Source organism: Phocoena phocoena, chromosome 13, assembly GCF_963924675.1.
Source record: "Phocoena phocoena chromosome 13, mPhoPho1.1, whole genome shotgun sequence".
NCBI classification, from domain to species: domain Eukaryota; kingdom Metazoa; phylum Chordata; class Mammalia; order Artiodactyla; family Phocoenidae; genus Phocoena; species Phocoena phocoena.
This window is the reverse complement of record NC_089231.1, coordinates 66,852,482-66,868,647: the sequence shown is the minus strand read 5'-3', so window position 1 is coordinate 66,868,647 and position 16,166 is coordinate 66,852,482. Positions and strand designations below refer to the sequence as shown.

At 58.2% G+C, this 16,166-nt stretch overlaps 2 protein-coding genes across 7 annotated transcripts; one reads left to right on the top strand and one right to left on the bottom strand.

The window, feature by feature from the left end:
* The first annotated feature begins 85 nt into the window (after nucleotides 1–85).
* On the top strand, nucleotides 86–9,425 carry INPP5J (inositol polyphosphate-5-phosphatase J). Of its 5 annotated transcripts, none has more exons than XM_065889636.1 (13): nucleotides 86–190; nucleotides 1,828–1,889; nucleotides 3,269–3,382; nucleotides 3,504–3,612; nucleotides 3,824–3,940; nucleotides 4,274–4,449; nucleotides 4,846–4,957; nucleotides 5,098–5,207; nucleotides 5,344–5,527; nucleotides 8,099–8,236; nucleotides 8,380–8,457; nucleotides 8,584–8,688; nucleotides 8,887–9,425. In XM_065889636.1, exons 1-13 carry the CDS (start codon nucleotides 86–88, stop codon nucleotides 9,391–9,393), a joined length of 1,917 nt encoding a protein of 638 aa, XP_065745708.1. In that variant the 3' UTR covers nucleotides 9,394–9,425. The 5 variants fall into 5 exon arrangements, with proteins under 5 accessions (XP_065745708.1, XP_065745706.1, XP_065745710.1 ...); XM_065889634.1 differs by having other exon boundaries at nucleotides 1,828–2,915; nucleotides 8,887–9,393; XM_065889638.1 differs by lacking the exon at nucleotides 3,824–3,940 and having other exon boundaries at nucleotides 8,887–9,393.
* Nucleotides 9,426–10,751: 1,326 nt separating this feature from the next.
* Nucleotides 10,752–15,875, bottom strand: PLA2G3 (phospholipase A2 group III). Of its 2 annotated transcripts, XM_065890321.1 has the most exons (8): nucleotides 15,854–15,875; nucleotides 14,885–15,083; nucleotides 13,739–13,871; nucleotides 13,349–13,483; nucleotides 12,748–13,055; nucleotides 11,996–12,125; nucleotides 11,771–11,887; nucleotides 10,752–11,137 (listed from the first exon to the last, which is right to left on the bottom strand). In XM_065890321.1, the coding sequence occupies exons 1-8, from the start codon at nucleotides 15,857–15,859 to the stop codon at nucleotides 10,924–10,926; spliced, it is 1,242 nt and encodes a 413-aa protein (XP_065746393.1). In that variant the 5' UTR covers nucleotides 15,860–15,875; the 3' UTR covers nucleotides 10,752–10,923. The 2 variants fall into 2 exon arrangements, with proteins under 2 accessions (XP_065746393.1, XP_065746392.1); XM_065890320.1 differs by lacking the exon at nucleotides 15,854–15,875 and having other exon boundaries at nucleotides 14,885–15,509.
* Nucleotides 15,876–16,166: the final 291 nt, after the last annotated feature.

Below are 16,166 nucleotides of genomic sequence, written 5' to 3'. Positions count from 1 at the left end.
GAAACGGCTGATGACATCACTGGTTCCTGGGAGCTAGCGGAGGAGCTGGAGCCCAAGGGAACCCAGGCTGCCGGGGGCTGCAGACATGGAGGGCCAGGGCATCAGTGGCAGCGGGAGGCTGGGGACCCAGGCTGGCCTGGGCCCCCTGCCCATGCCCCATGGGATTTCCCAAACTGGGGCACCCTCCAAGGTAAGACCCCTAAATCCTAGTTCCCCCATTCCTGATCCTTAATCCCACCCCCACACACACACATACTGCAGGCACCCTGGTGCCCCAGCTGAGGGGCTGGCACTCTCCTCTGCCCACCAAGCAGGGACTGGGCAAACAGGGCACCCTAGGGGCTGAGGGGGTAGTGATGGGACACTCAGAGAGAGATGGAGTTAGCTGTTTCCAGGACCTCCTGGGAAAGCCCTGGACCAGGTATCAGGGGACCCAGCTGTGCTCCAGCTTTGCTATGTGACCTTGGGCAAGTTGCTTGTCCTTTCTGAGCTAATGCAAAATGAGGAGGCTTGTCCCTGAAGACTGAAACTGTGACATCTGGGATGTCTAAGTTGTTAGTGCTGGAGGCGGTGTGGTGTTTGGGGTGGGGGTTTGGAGTGGGACACTAGGAACCAAGGAGGATGCCCAAAATGCAAGCCTCAAAGAGCTGAGTTTGGGGACAGAGGTGGAGGCAGAGTTTCAGATTCTCTGAACCAAGCAGGACACGGGATGCAGACAGAACTGCATCTCTGGAGGCAGGGATGGGGCCACCCCACGGTGAGTGTAAACCTTCGTCTACCCTCCCTGACAAGGGACACTTTATCCTGACTTCTGGAGACAGGGGCATCAGACAGGGACAGATGGGAGAGGAAGAGGAGGTCCTTGCAGGGCCCCACACCCCCCACTCCACCTGCTGGACATAAAGAGGATACCTGCCTGCCTGTCCTCACAGGTGGGGTGACAAGGGTAAGAGGGTACAACTTGTGCACAGTGGTGCGGCGCCAGGATCAACAGAACCCTGGACTTGCTCTGGGTGTTAGAATCACACTTGGGAGGAATGACTATTCCATGGAGCTCAAATGGAAGCCTAGCAAATTTTGGCTCATACATGCAGAGGATATGAGACCTAGGCTTCCCAGGATCAGGTGTGGCCAGGGATCCTTCACCAGAGTCCTTCATTTTAAGACAGGGAAACTGAGGCCCTGGGCAGGGAAGTGCTTGCCTAAGGTTACACAGAGCTGGGCTGGGAATTGACATGGCCAGTCCCAACCCAGGCTCTTGCTCCTGCACGGAGCTCTAGGAATGGGTGATGAGGACAGAGAGGGCTGTGACCAAGGAATTGGGACATGGCGGGGGGAACCTGAGGGTTCCTGTGTACTGTGGAGGAAAGGGGGTGGTGTTTAACAGGCTGGCCCCAGGGTGTCCTGAGTGGGAAGATCTGGGGGGGGTCAGATCAGTAGCCCTTGGCTAGGGGAGCAGCAGGGACTGCAGGGGTGGGCGGTGACTCCAGCCACCCAACACTCCAGGGTGGCCAGGGAGTGGGTGCCAGCCAGGAAGGCAAGGAGAGCCCTCACTCTGAGAGGCTCACACTCTGCCTCCTTTGAGTTGGGGTCTTAGTTTCCCCATCTATGAAAGAGGTGTCACAGGTGAGGGAGGGGATAGGTTTCCATCTCCTGTTTCCTCCAAAAGAGAAGCTGATTCACAGCAGAATGGATTGAGGTGAGAAATTAGGAAGAACTTCCTCAGAAAGATGTGCCTTTCTTAGCTAGACAGAGTCTGCTGGGGTCTATATGGAAGTGGAGGCCTGGTTAAGGTTGACTCTGAGTCTCTGACTTGTCCTATCCAAGATGGACTCACGTTTTCAGCTCTCAGCGAAGGAGAATGCAGCACCAGTATGCTCGGAACCAAGGTTGGCTCTGACACCTGTGGGGTCACCAGCAGCAATGCCACCTTCCTCAAAGGGGCCAAGCCTGGCTCTGGCGTCTCCCCGACCCATCCTGGCTCCAATGTCTACCCCTGGAGAGCAGAAAACAGCTCCTGCCCATCGCAGCTCCAGACTGGCTCCAACATCTGTGGGCCAGTTGGTGGTGTCTGCCTCGGCTGGGCCGAAGCCTCCTCCAGCTACCCTGGGGCCCAGGCTGGCTCCACTGTCCAGGGACCAGAAGCAGGTGCCACCTGCCTCCATGGGACCCAAGCCAGCCCTGGCTGCTTCAGGCCTGAGCCTGGCCGTGGCATCTGAGAAACAGCCCCCACATCCCCCCTCCAGCTCTTCCCCAGTGCCCAGTCCAGTTCTGTCACCCTCTCAGGAACAGGCCCTGACTCCAGCATCCATGACATCAGCCCTGGCCTCTGTGGGTTGGACATCAGCTAAACAGAGGGATGCCCCAGCCCCTAGACCTCTCTCCCCTTCAGAAGGGCATCTCCAGCCCCCCACTCAGACATCTGGTCCTGTGGGCTCCCCATCCTTGATTCAAGCCCCCCCAGACCCTCGGATCTCCCCCTCCTTCAGAGCCCGGCCTGAGGCCCCCCGCAGCAGCCCTGAGGATCCTGTCTTGTCCCAGACACCACAGACTCTGCCCCTGGATGTGGGCCAGGGTCCTCCAGAGCCTGGCACTCGCTCCCCTGGACTTCTCTACCCCACCTTCCGGCCAGGGGCCCCCTTAGCCCAGACTGTGCCCCCACCTCTGCCCAAGCCACCCCGATCTCCCAGCCGCTCCCCCAGCCGCTCCCCAAACCGCTCCCCGTGTGTCCCCCCAGCTCCTGAGATGGCCCTCCCCAGGCCTGGCACCCAGGGTGCCGGGCCTGGTGGGCATCTGAGCCCCAACCTTCAGCCCAGAGAAACCCCAGCCCCTCTTACCACCTCCTCTTCTACATCCACCTCGTCATCCTCCTCTTGGTCAGCTCAGCCCACCTGCAAGAGCGACCCTGGCTTCTGGTGAGGGGCCCTCTCCCAAGACATTGCTGGGGCTTGAACTCTAAGACTAGCCATCCTTCTAGGTTGGCTTACCCTACTCCACCCCAGCTGACCTCCCTGAGGAAGATTCCCTGTGGGTGTTAGGCCCACTCTGGGGCCCTCGGAAGACAGCATCCTCTCCTAAGGGACTTGCCTACCCCGCCTCAGTTGATCTCCCCTGGAAGAGTCTGGTGGAAGGGACCCTGGGCCCATTGTGGGTCCTTCTGAGGGCTTATACTCAAGCTTATTTCCCCAGAAAAAGCCCTGTGGGAGGGAGGTTGAGGGTAAGAGAGTGGTCCCCAGTAGTAACCCCTTCTGTACCCCCACCTCCCCAGGATCACTGTGGTCACATGGAACGTGGGCACCGCCATGCCCCCCGATGATGTCACATCCCTCCTTCACCTGGGCAGCAGCGATGACAGTGACAGGGCAGACATGATCGCCATAGGGTGAGGGGACAGGGCGAGTAGACTCCCTCCTGAGCCCCTCCTGCCTCCCAGATCCTCTCCCACGGGAGGGGTTTCTAGGGCGCCCCCCCCAATCCGAAGGCCGCCTCACAGTCCCCCACAGGTTGCAGGAAGTGAACTCTATGATCAACAAGCGGCTCAAGGACGCGCTCTTCACTGACCAGTGGAGCGAGCTCTTCATGGACGCACTGGGGCCCTTCAACTTCGTGCTGGTAACTCCTCCCTCAACCCCCGGGCAGCTGGAGACCCCTGGATTACTCGGCCCTAGCTCTGCCTTGATTCACCGTGGGGCCCGCTGGGCCTCGGTGGCCGGGTCCATGAAATGGGAAGACGGAAGAGCAGACCTTTAAGAACCGGAAAAGGCGAGGGCGGGGGCGGGGGAGATGTGTCCGGTCTCTCAGCCTCCTCACGCCTCTGCTGCAGGTGAGTACTGTGCGGATGCAGGGCGTCATCCTGCTGCTGTTCGCCAAGTACTACCACCTGCCCTTCCTGAGGGATGTGCAGACTGACTGCACGCGCACTGGCCTGGGTGGCTATTGGGTGAGCGTGGAAGCGGCCTGGGAGGGTACAGGGCCCTAAGGGATCCGTAGATTAGTCCCCGGACCCCCGCGTACTGGCAATATCCCCTCCCCAAGCTACACCCCTTACTCTGAGGCCTGCCTCTCCCCACCCACCCCCACCCCTCGTTTTCTAGACCCAGCCCCTTTCTGTCCCCGCCCCTCCTATTGTTCCACTCCTTTCCCTAGAACCCACCCCTCTCCACACCTCCGCGGGTCCTGGGCCTCACCCGCTGACCCCGCCCACCCTAAGCCCCGCGGGCCTCACCTCCTAGCCTAGGCCCCGCCCATAACCCACCCAACCTTGTTTCCCAAGGGCAACAAGGGTGGAGTGAGTGTGCGACTGGCCGCCTTCGGGCACATGCTGTGTTTCCTGAACTGCCACCTGCCGGCCCACATGGACAAAGCGGAGCAGCGCAAGGACAACTTCCAGACCATCCTCAGCCTCCAGCAGTTCCAGGGGCCTGGAGCTCAAGGCATCTTGGATCACGAGTATGGGCCGGGGCGGGACCTAATGGGGCTTGGGCGGGGCTAGTGAAGGAGGGGTGGGACTCAGGGGCGAGGCCGGTGCGCCTAGTGGGGAGAGGCGGGGCCTATGGGGGTGGAGACCACCCACACTATGGCTAGGAACGAGAAAGCTGGTAAGTTTGATGGGGAGGTGGAGCCTGCAGGGTGACGCTTTGCTGAGCGGCAAGGCCTTGCTAGGGGTCGGAACCTAACTTCTAGGTCTACACCCCCTGCTGCTCCGCGGTGGGCTGGCGGCCCTGCAGCAACCCACCCACCCTCTGCGTCATCACTAGGAGCAGCTGTCGGGTTGGATGGGGGCAGAGAAGGATCTGGGCTGGGCTCTTCACCCCATGGACCCCGCTGACCCCCATCTCCGAACAGCCTCGTGTTCTGGTTCGGGGACCTGAACTTCCGCATCGAGAGCTACGACCTGCACTTCGTCAAATTTGCCATCGACAGCGAGCAGCTCCACCAGCTCTGGGAGAAAGACCAGGTGGGGAATCCCAGCCTGGACCCCAAAACCCCAAGCACACAGAACATGCCCTAGGACCACCTGTACCCTAGGCTATGGTCCTTGCCCTCATCTGCCCTGCCCAAGCTCTTGTCCAATTCTGTGCTTCTGGACCCTCACAGCTCAACATGGCCAAGAACACCTGGCCCATCCTGAGGGGCTTCCAGGAGGGGCCCCTCAACTTTGCGCCCACCTTCAAGTTTGACGTGGGTACTAACAAATATGATACCAGGTGAGCTCAGAACTGGGATGAGAGGTGGGGATGTGGGCTGAGGTCTTCTGGATAAGGGAGACAGGAAAGAGAGATAGGAGGCAGAGGTGCCTTGACCCCCAACCCCTGATACTCAGCCTGCCTTTGCCCACCGCAGTGCCAAGAAGCGGAAGCCAGCCTGGACAGACCGTATCCTGTGGAAGGTCAAGGCTCCAGGTGGAGGTCCCAGCCCCTCAGGACGGGAGAGCCACCGGCTCCAGGTGACCCAGCACAGCTACCACAGCCACATGGAATACACTGTCAGCGACCACAAGCCCGTGGCTGCCCAGTTCGTCCTGCACGTGAGTCCTGGCCTCATCCTCCCAGCATGACATCCGCAGACCCAGCTCAGCATCCCACTGCCCACCGGTAACCCCTTAGACCTGCCCTCAGCAGCATCCACTTGTCACGGCAGACTGGGAGTGGGATTATGATCTCCATTATTTATTTATTCTTGGCCATGCCATGCGGTATGTGGGATCTTAGTTCCCGGACCAGGGATCGAACCCATGCCCCCTGCATTGGGAGCTCAGAGTCTTAACCACTGGACCACCGGGGAAGTCCTATGATCTCCATTTTCAGGTGAAAAATCTGAGGCCCAGAGACACAGCACCCCTTGCCCCGGGTCACATGGCTACTAAAGGGAAGGTTAGGATTTGCACCCTGGCTAGTCTGATTTCAAAGGGTATACCTTTTCCACTAATCTCTAATTCCCCTTTTCTGAGAAAGGCTAGGACAACTTATGTTAAAATTCACATATATAATAAGACCAGCCACGAAAATATTTACTCAAATCCCATGTAGCATTCATTCACATTCATTTATTATTTTTTTACCATCTTACCGTATGTGATGGGGAGGGGGAGTAGAGATACAAAAAAATACAAAGCTAAACCCTATATAGTTACTATAAAATTTAGCATTGTGTTTAGGATTTTTTTAATTATAAATTTTTATTGATTTATGTATTTATTTTTGGTTGCGTTGGGTCTTCTTGCTGCATGCAGGCTTTCTCTAGTTGCGGCGAGCGGGGGCTACTCTTCATTGTGGTGTGCGGATTTCTTATTGCAGTGGCTTCTCTTGTTGCGGAGCTCGGGCTCTAGGCATGCAGACTTCAGTAGTTGTGGCGCATGGACTTGGTTGCTCCACGGCATGTGGGATCTTCCCACACCAGGGCTCGAACCCGTGTCCCCTGCATTGGCAAGTGGATTCTTAACCACTGCACCACCAAGGAAGCCCCTGTGTTTAGGATTGGGGCTCCTAGCTGCCAAAGGAAAAAGGGGAAGTCCGAGAATGTCAGAACTGGATCTTAGAGACCATGTAGTCCAACTTTCTGTTAGTGGGGTAGGCCTGCGCCCCAAGTTGCACACAGGCTCAGCAGCAGAGTCGTGTGGAGCCCAGTTTCCAGTCCTGAAACTCAGCTCTGGGCTCTCCGATTCTCTTGATCTGATAAGAGGGAGCCCAGCAGACCAGAGAATGTTTTCCCTGCTAACTTTGTCATATGGTCAGTCAGAGGGACAGTGGCCAATGTCCTCAGCTGGGAATGGAAATCTGCCCATGTCTGGCCTCCCGTGACCTTTGGTAAAAAGCCTTGGGTGTGAAGTTTAACCCCCAATCAGGGACCTCACCTTGAGAACCACTCCTTTTGGGTGCCCTATCCTTCCCTCCTTATCTAGAACCCTGTCCCTTGTAAAACATTACCTGTTGAGCACCTACTATATGCCAGAGCCTGTGGAGCCTACTTTATATATGTCATCCGTTTGAATACTGTGGTAGGCCCTGAGGATGTCTAAATTCTCCTCCCAGTTTTACTGATGAGAGAAACAGAGGCTCAGAGAACTTAAATCTCTTATCCAAAGCAACACAGCACAGGGCTCAGCAGGAGTTTTGACCCCACAAGGCCCTAAAGGGTATTTCCAAGAGCGCAACCTGGCCCGACCTGTTGTTAGGAACCCACAGGCAGGGAGAGGATGTGCTGGTTTCTTCTGGAGCAGCTTGGCTTAGAAGCTGAGGAGGGAGAGAAAGTTGAAACCAGATAAACAGGGGAGCAGACAAAGCCTTAGGCTGGCACCACCGAGTCTTTCCCTGAGGGACAGAGGTGAAGCCAATACCCTGGCCACCTGCCACCCCAGCAGCCCCATCCACATGGTGAACCCCTGCTCAGCCTGGGGTGACCCTGGGAAGAGAAGATTCTTTTGTCTCCATGGACTGATGACAAACAAGGTTAATAGTGGTTCCTTAATACAGGTGGGGAAACTGAGTCTTACTTAGCCTGATGAGGGGCTTACCTGAGGTCATGAAGCAGGTTAGTAGCAGAGCCTAGACGGTCTCCAGCCATCTACCCAGAGCTCTTCTTGCCTGCTCACGGGTGTTCACTTTACTCCAGAATATCCAGTGCATCATGGGACTCCTTTGTTAACTTATAGGCAAGTCATTCATTGAGCACCTACTGTATACTGAGAAGTTTATAGGATGCTTTATATGGTATCTCATTGAATCTGCAGAGCAACCCCAAGAGTTAAATAAGATCATCAGAGTTTAAGGACAGGAGCCCTTCTATTCAGAGGTCAAGAAACTCACCTTGGGTCACACTGCATAACAATGGCAGAGCCAGGGCCAAACCCACAGTCTACTAAGCTTCAAAGCTGTGTTCTCACTCACTCCCTAAGGAGGCTAAGGACAAAAAGAGCCCTGAGCTGGGAGGCAGGAAACCTGGCATTCATCCTAGACCTGTTCTTCCTCAGTTTCCCGGCCCGTGCAGTGGCTTCAAAGGCCCTCCATCTCAGCCAATTTGTGCCGACGCAGGCCCAAGGGCTCTAGGTGCATAGAATACTAGAGGGTCTCCCCTGATGTTGCCCCCTGCCCCTGGGCAGTTTGCCTTCAGAGACGAAGTGCCGCTTGTGCGGCTGGATGTGGCAGACGAGTGGGTGCGGCCGGAGCAGGCTGTGGTGAGGTACCGCATAGAGACGGTGTTCGCCCGCAGCTCCTGGGACTGGATCGGCTTGTACCGGGTGAGACGGGCAGGGGTGGTCGGTACATCAGGGAAGGAAGGGCCTGAAGGGGCAGCCAGGGACCCAGGTCCCTGGCTTCCCCAGAGTTTAAGGCTGCTGGGGTCAGACCTTAGGGGTCACGACCCTGATTTCTCTTGCCCCAGGTGGGTTTCCGCCACTGCAAGGACTACGTGGCTTATGTCTGGGCCAAACACGAGGATGTGGATGGGAACATCTACCAGGTACTTAAGGGGAGGGGTAGAGTGGGAGGAAGTCCCCATTGCCCTTGGGGGCTCAGGATTCAGCTTGAAGGGTCCTGAGGCTGTCTCCCTCACCCCAACCTGGACCTAAACCCCCTGGCCCACCAGGTGACATTCAGTGAGGAGTCACTGCCCAAGGGTCACGGAGACTTCATCCTGGGCTATTATAGCCACACCCACAGCATCCTTATCGGGGTCACTGAGCCCTTCCAGGTAAGTAGGCCAGGCTGCAGGGTCAGGGGGGCCAAAGGAGTATTCAAATTCCTCTACAGCTTCTACATTCTGTTCTGTGACCTCCTACAAGTATCCTGACCTTCCTGGGTCTGCCAAGGGGGAGGGCGGGAGTGGTTCCCAGAGGCCTCAGTGGCCGGTTGGGGAGAGGGGCACCCCAGTGACCAGCCTTCCCCCCAGATCTCACTGTCTACCTCGGAGCTGGCCAGCAGCAGCACAGACAGCTCGGGTGCCAGCTCGGAGGATGAGGATGACAGCACCCTGGAGCTGCTTGCATCCAAGTCCCGCAGCCCAAGCCCTGGCAAGTCCAAGCGGCACCGTAGCCGAAGCCCAGGTCTAGCCCGCTTCCCCGGCCTGGCCCTGCAGCCCTCGTCCTGTGAACGCCGTGGCACCAGCCGAAGCCCCTCGCCCCAGAGCCGCCGCCTGCCTCGGGTAGCCCCCAACGGGGGCAGTGATGGTGGCAGCTGGGGCAACAGTGAGGAGGGGCCCCCTGGGCTGCCTGGGTCCTGGGCCTTCCCACCATCTGTGCCTCAAAGCCTGGGGTTGCTGCCTGCCTTGCGCCTAGAGACCGTAGACCCCGGTGGTGGCAGCTCCTGGGGACCCGATCGGGAGGCCCCGGCCCCCGACAGCCTGTCTCCCAGCCCCCAGGATCAGCAGGGCCTGGAGGAAGGGGGCCTGGGGCCCTGAGGGTGAGGTGGGCAGGCAGGCCCAGGTGGCCCCCACTCTGCCCCAACCTTCTGCAAACCCACCTGCCTCCCTCCTGCTACTGCTCCAGCTTTATGTGCACCTGCCACTCTGTTCTGGCCAGGGGTGGCCAACTGGGGTCCCCCAAACTTGGTCCTGGCACCTCAACTGTGACAATCAGCAAACCCCTATCCCAGCCCCCATCTGGGATGGGGGAGCAAACCTAGAGGTCATCAATTAGGAATTAAATTCTCCAGCCTCACTCCTGACTTCTTCCTAACTTGTTAGCAGTCTAGGGTTGGGGGCAGTCAGAGGAAGGGACTAAAGAGATGAGAGGATGACAGATCTGACAATTACCAGGCACCAGCTGTATACATTGCACGTGCCATGTCCTTTAAGCTGCACCACAAGTTGTGGTGTTGAGTTCAGTGTAGTTCTTAGCTCCATTTCACAGGTGAGCAAACTGAGACCTCCAAGAGGTTCTGTGAACCTTTAAAAATCAGATGCCTAGGGCTTCCCTGGTGGCGCAGTGGTTGAGAGTCCGCCTGCCGATGCAGGGGACACGGGTTTGTGCCCCGGTCCGGGAGGATCCCACATGCCGCGGAGCGGCTAGGCCCGTGAGCCATGGCCGCTGAGCCTGTGCGTCTGGAGCCTGTGCTCCGCAGCGGGAGAGGCCACAACAGTGAGAGGCCGACGTACCACAAAAAAAAAAAAAAAAAAAAAAAAAATCAGACGCCTAAGCACAGTTCGGCTGTGTGCTGGAGGGAGGGAACGTTTACTAGGTGCTGAGTGCTGTCCGTGAGTTGGTTCGCTTAATCCTCAACAACCCTGTGAGGTAGGCCCTGTTTACACTCCCCTTTTTCAGATGAGGAAACTAAGGCTCAGAATGAAGGAGGTCTCTTGCTTAAGGGCACGGGGGAGATCTGAATTTAGGTCTAGGGCAGAAAGAATGGGCCAGGGCTGGGCCAGGAAGAGCATAGGAGCTGTTAAGAGAAGGGGTCCCCTGGGGAGGTGAGTTGGGAAGCCCCTTTCTAGCTTCCGCCACCCTGGATTCAGACACAGGCACTTCTGTGACATCCCTCATACCCCACCTGCTGCCCTAGACCTCAGCAGGCAGACGCTGGGGCTTCCCTGGGCAAGTTCTTGAGACATGCATTAATTTTGCAACATAGACATATATGTACCTCCTCCTGGTACCTCCTGGGGCTGCTGCAACGTTACCTTCTCCCCATTCCCATCTGGATGTTAATTTCTCCGGGAAGGCCCGAGCCTGAGGCAGCAGAATGAGCCTCCTGAATACCACATCCAAGCACAGAGGGGTTGTGTCACCAGCCCAAGATCACCCAGCACAGCAGGAGACGTGGTCCGGCATTTGGGTCGTGGCCCCCCCACCCTACCCATGCAGCCCTCTGGCTATCCACAAGAGCCCGTCCATGCTTCAGTCTAACACGTGGAGGGGAAGCTGAGACCCCCAGGGCCTAGCAAAGCCAGGGACGAGGTCCAGTCTTGTGCCCAGGAGAGCTGGAACTGAGGTCACTGGTTCCAGGATTTCTGCTGTCCTTCAGGTCCTCCGGCTCCCTGGGTCAGCTGCAGGCACAGGTCATAGAAGGACATGGGGGCCTTTGGGTGCCCTGAAGGCCATGCCTGCCTGTTGTCTGTGCCTGTCCCCTGGAGCTGGAGTTGCCTCTGCTGAAGTTGCCACAGGTGCCGAGCTGACACCTTGATGGCCCTGGGGTCTCTGGAACAGCTGTGAAGAGAGAAAAGTGGGGCAGGTGGTCATAACTGCCAAGAATCCCACCCTACTCTGCAGAGAGGGTGACCAAGGCCCAGAGAGGAGCAGGGCTGGGACTGGGAGGGTGGGGGGCTGTTACACCTAGCAGGGGGCAGAATAAACCTGGGTTGGCACCCGGAGGCCCAGGTTCTGCCACTAGCTGGCTGCAGAAACCTGGGTCAGTCTGGGCCTCAGTTTCCCTACCTGTGAAATAGGAAAAGTAACAGAGTTAGCTTTGAGAATCAGAACTGAAATGAAATTGTGGATTATGGGGTAAGAGTTAAGCAGGTGTTTTACTATGTGTCCTACAGGTCTTGGCCTATGTACGTCACACACGCCACTTCCTTGGCTTCTACCTCCATTTTATAGGTAAGGAAACAGAGGTGTGGAGAGGTTATTCAGCTTGCAAGGTCACATAGGAAGTAAATGACAGAGTTGAGATGCAACCTACATGGGCCAACTGCAGAGCCGAACCCAGGGATGATGACAGTGGAGCTCAGAGGTCCCCTGACCCCCTCCATCACCCTCTCAGCCCAGGTGCACAAAGGGAGCAGAGGCAACCCACCCCTTGGGAAGTCCCCCATCCCTCCTGGCCCTGATGTCACTTACCCTTTGCCCTCAGCACAGTCCAGTGGAGGGGCCAGTTTGAAGCAGGTCATGCCCAGCAGCTCCCAAAGTATGTTGGCGCCCACAGGTGGGCTGTGGAGCCTCAGGAAGCGTGCCAGACTGAGGGCAGAGGCAGGCTCAGGCTGGGACAGGGCCTCGTCAGCCAGGTGTCCCTCCCCAGTGCCTGGCAACAGGCAGCCCACCCCCAAGGGTCCAAGCAGGCCTCACCGGCGCGTGCAGTTGCAGTGGAAGAGGGGTTCACGGGCATTGTTGAACAGCTGGAACTTGGTCTTCTGGGGCCCGATCTGGTGCTCACACTGGTCCAGGCGGCGGAAGCCGCGGCAGGCCTGGCGGGCCCCTGGGGGCAGGTGCGGTGGTGAGAGGAGCCCTGTCCGATGCCCACTGCCATCCGGCACACACGCTCTGTCGCACACACACAGTGTCCCTCCATCTCATGCCCTTTGTGCCTTCAGAGTGCCTCACACATAGGAGACGCGCACACGTGCACACACACACAGAGCAGTGCTGCCATGGGGAAGCCCAGAGGCTCGAGAGTGGTCAGAAAAGGTTTCCTGGAGGCAGAGGCGTCTAAGCTGAGGCTGGAAGAGGGGAAGAGTCAGGGAGAATTCTCCAGGCAGCAAGAAGAGCATGTGCAAAGGCCCAGCAGTGGGAGAGAGCACATGGCTCTAGAAGAACCAAATGAAGTTTGTGGAGCTGGAGTTTCGACTGGGGAGTAGGATCTGCAGGACCAGACTCGACAACCCCTGGGTGCTGGGACATCATGGTGGGGCCTCAGCGAGGAGTGCCATGGACAAGTTTGGAGCTTACAAAAATCCCTCTGGCTGCAGCACGAGATAGGTTGGGAGACCCCAGAAGCAGCTCAGAGCAGGAAAGGAAGCAACACAGGGGCCCCCCACCCTGAACAGAGTCAGGGACACCTCCTTACAACAGGAGCCCCCAAGGTTAGGTTCTGAGCTCACCTTGAGGTTTTAGGCCACGCCATAGTCCCTGGAGGCCTGAATCAGTGACCTCCAGCTGGACTGTGGAGGCCACATCAGGCCCAGGGGAGGCCACAGGGGCCTGGAGGGCTGTGGCATTGGCTTGGCTGGGGTACTCGGACTCTTTCTGCTGTGCTGGCCACTTCTGGGGATGCCGAATCCACCAAGGCTTGCTGGGTGCTGGGTTCTGAGGACTGGGAGTCAGGGAGATGGCAAGGGAGCTCCAGGAGGCATTGTAGAAGGTCCTGGGCTGGAGACGGGCGAGGGATACAGAGCCATATGTTCTACACCTGGGAGGTAGCACATGGTGGCAATTGGTAACCCAGAATCCCCCCTCCCAGAAGTCCCCAGGTTCATCTCTATGGAGATCAGGGCTCTGCCAGTCCCACTCCTCATCCCACATCCCACTGGGTCCTGCAGGGCACCCAGGGAGCGTCTGCATCCTGGGCCCAACCCTGAGGAGAAGACAGGGAGGACGAGGCATCATTCCCTGGAGGACAGACATACAGAAAGGTTCCCTCCCAGGCTTGGAGCCCGAGCTCCCCACTGGCTGGGAAGGGGCTCAAAAGGGGCAGCCACATACCCGCCCCACCAGTACCACTCCACACAGGCCTCCTGGTCCTCCAGGACGAAACAGGGGATCGCCAGCACGTTGAAGAAGACCACGCCCACGATGTCAGAGATGGAGTCCCGCTGGTTATGCAGGCACTGCTGGAACCTGTCCCAGAGCCAGAACTCAGGTCCCTGGACCACAGAGAGCTACCTGGCTCCTCTCCCAGACCACCTGGTCACTACCAGCCAGGTGATTTGGGGTCCAAGTGTCCCCTCTTCCGTTAGGCCTCAGCTTTCCCACTGCACAGTGGACTCCGGCTGGCTGATCCTTTAGGATTCTCTGGAATCTCAGACTCTGCACCAGGTAATCCCAGTGGATAATCCCACACCAAGTTCCCAGCCCTCCCTGCCCACCACCAACCTGGCATCACAGTTGCAGTGGGAGATGGTGTGGAGTCGGTAGTTTCGGATGCCATAGTTGTACTGGAAGGGTGAGACAGTCTGTGGGCAGCGGTCGTGTTCCTGGCAGCAGAGATCGGGGCCCTGGAAGACCCCTGCAGGGAGCGGAGGGGGCACCAGCTCAGCAGGGTCATGGGCACCACATGCCGGCTATGCCCGCGTGGTGTTGGGAGCAGAGACCTGGTTCTCATCCCAGCCCTGATACAGATGACCTGGGTGGCCTCAGGCCTCTCCCTGTGGGACTCACAGTTCCAAAGCTTGAAGAGAACACCCAGGTACAGCCTCTGTTGGGCAACTCCAAGTGCCAGGCAGCCCACCCCGGAATCCTTGCCCATGGAAAGATCTCCCTCAGGTGAACTGGTGTCTGCCTCCAGAGTTCTCGGGCTCACACCACAAGTGAAACTCCAAAGTTATGAATGTGTGTGGAATGGAATGGTAAACAGCAGGGTGCAATCTCGCTGGCACAATGAGGCATTGTCAGGATGCCAGCCAACTCAAGTGCCAAGTCCTCCTCCCAGCCCTCCACGTGTATGCACTGACAGCTGTACCGAAAGTGCAAAAAAGCCATGCATGTTTTTCACCACCTGAGCAATGATGCCCTTTACTGAGCATCTCCCAAATGCCTGGCACTTCCCACACCCAAGCACACAGCAGCCCTGGGAAGGAGGTGTCACGTTTATTGTACAGGTGAGGAAGCATTCAGAGAGGGAAGGTGACTCGTTCAGCTCGGAAGGGCTGAGCTGGGATTTGAACCCAGGCTTTTGGGTCTTGGCGTCCCCTCCACTGGGCACCCTGTGCCCATAAAACCTCCTCTTGGGTAATGTTTTTTTGGCTCAGCCGACCCTGGATCCACCCCAGCCAGCCTCCTTCCTCAGATGGTAATTAATGAAGCCTCCCAGGTGTGAGTAGGACCTTTCCCATCTATAACCACATTTAAGCATCCCATGATGAGATTTATGGTCACCCCATTTTACAGATAAGGAAATTGAGGGTCAGAGTGGCTAAGTCACTTCCTCAGGACACACAGCCTGGGAGAGTGGGTACCAGGGCTAAAGGCTGCATTTCCCCCCCCCGCACCAGCCCCCCTGTCCACACACTGATGGCTCACCCAGCTCCGAGGAGTTCCCGGCAGAATCCCCAACTCCACACCACAGTGTGCCAGGCATGGTCCAGCCTCTCTTCACCCGCTGGTTCCCCATGCCAGGCGCTCCACTCTGCCCTGCTGCTCGCTTCTCCCTGGTCTCTGCTGGACTCTCGGCAGGCCCTCTGCAGGCCTCCCACTGACGCTTAAGGGTGGCCAGGGCTCTCTGCAGCTCAGGTCCAGGGGTGTGGATGAAGGAGTCCCGGGTGATCTCACCAGCACAGAGGGTACTGAAGGCTGTAGTGAGCTCTGGCTCATCCTGCCGGCTGCACACCTGCAGCCTCCCGTGCCCATCCCAGCGGGCATGGAACAGGGCTAGTCCCTGGGTATCCTTGCCCAAGAAGCTAAGGAACCCCAAAGGGCTGCCAGAGATGGGTCTGGCCAAGTGGCAGGAGGTGCTGTGCAAGTGGAGGGCAGGGGAGCCCCCCAGAGCTGCCCCCAGGAAGTTCAGCACCCCCAAGAGCACCACCAGAACCCCCATTCTTCCCTGGCCCAGCCCAGTCAGACAAAGCCCCCGGGAATCCTACCCTGGTGGGCCCACGAGGCAGCAGCTCTGTAGCTGAGCGGAAGCGAGCCCAGCCGACCCGGTGCTGCGGGGCCAATGAATGGAGCTTTGGGAGGAGTAGGAAGGAGGCTGGAGTATGGGGTGATCTGGGGCTTGTAACTGAATCCACCGGCTGGGCAGGCCGCTGATTGGCTGAGGAGTACACTGGCCGGGGCCCACGCCCCCACTTGGCCTGCCTTTCTCCACGCCTTCCAGTCACCTGCCACCAGCCTCGCCTGGATGGGGACGGTAGGAGCCAAAGCCCTGGGCCCTGGAGGCAGGGGCCAGAAGGGGGATCTGTATCTCCCTGGGGAGGGAAGAGGGTCTGGGGGCTCAGAGGAGGCTCCTAGAACTGGTCATCTCCCCATCCCAGGGATGGCCGCCAAGCCCACCTCCATGAAGCTGGCAGAGAGCCACGGGCTTCTGCCAAGGCTGGGTAAAGGAGGTAAGGGCAGGGCTGGGGCTCTGTGGCCACACCCCTCCCCCCGGGAGGCTCTGAGGCTTCTGGGAAAGGGAGCATCCATCCCCCGCCCCCGCCCCGCCACCTGGGTGCTCTCCCTGCCCAGTCCTGGTTCTAAGAGAGGCACTCAGCATATTCAGGGAACAGTGCCCCAGGGCTCCCCACTTCCTGGGACTCCAAGCACAGGCATGGCCCGGCAGCAACCCTCCTGGTCTGATAGATGGCGTAGACACAGCCAGAGCAGA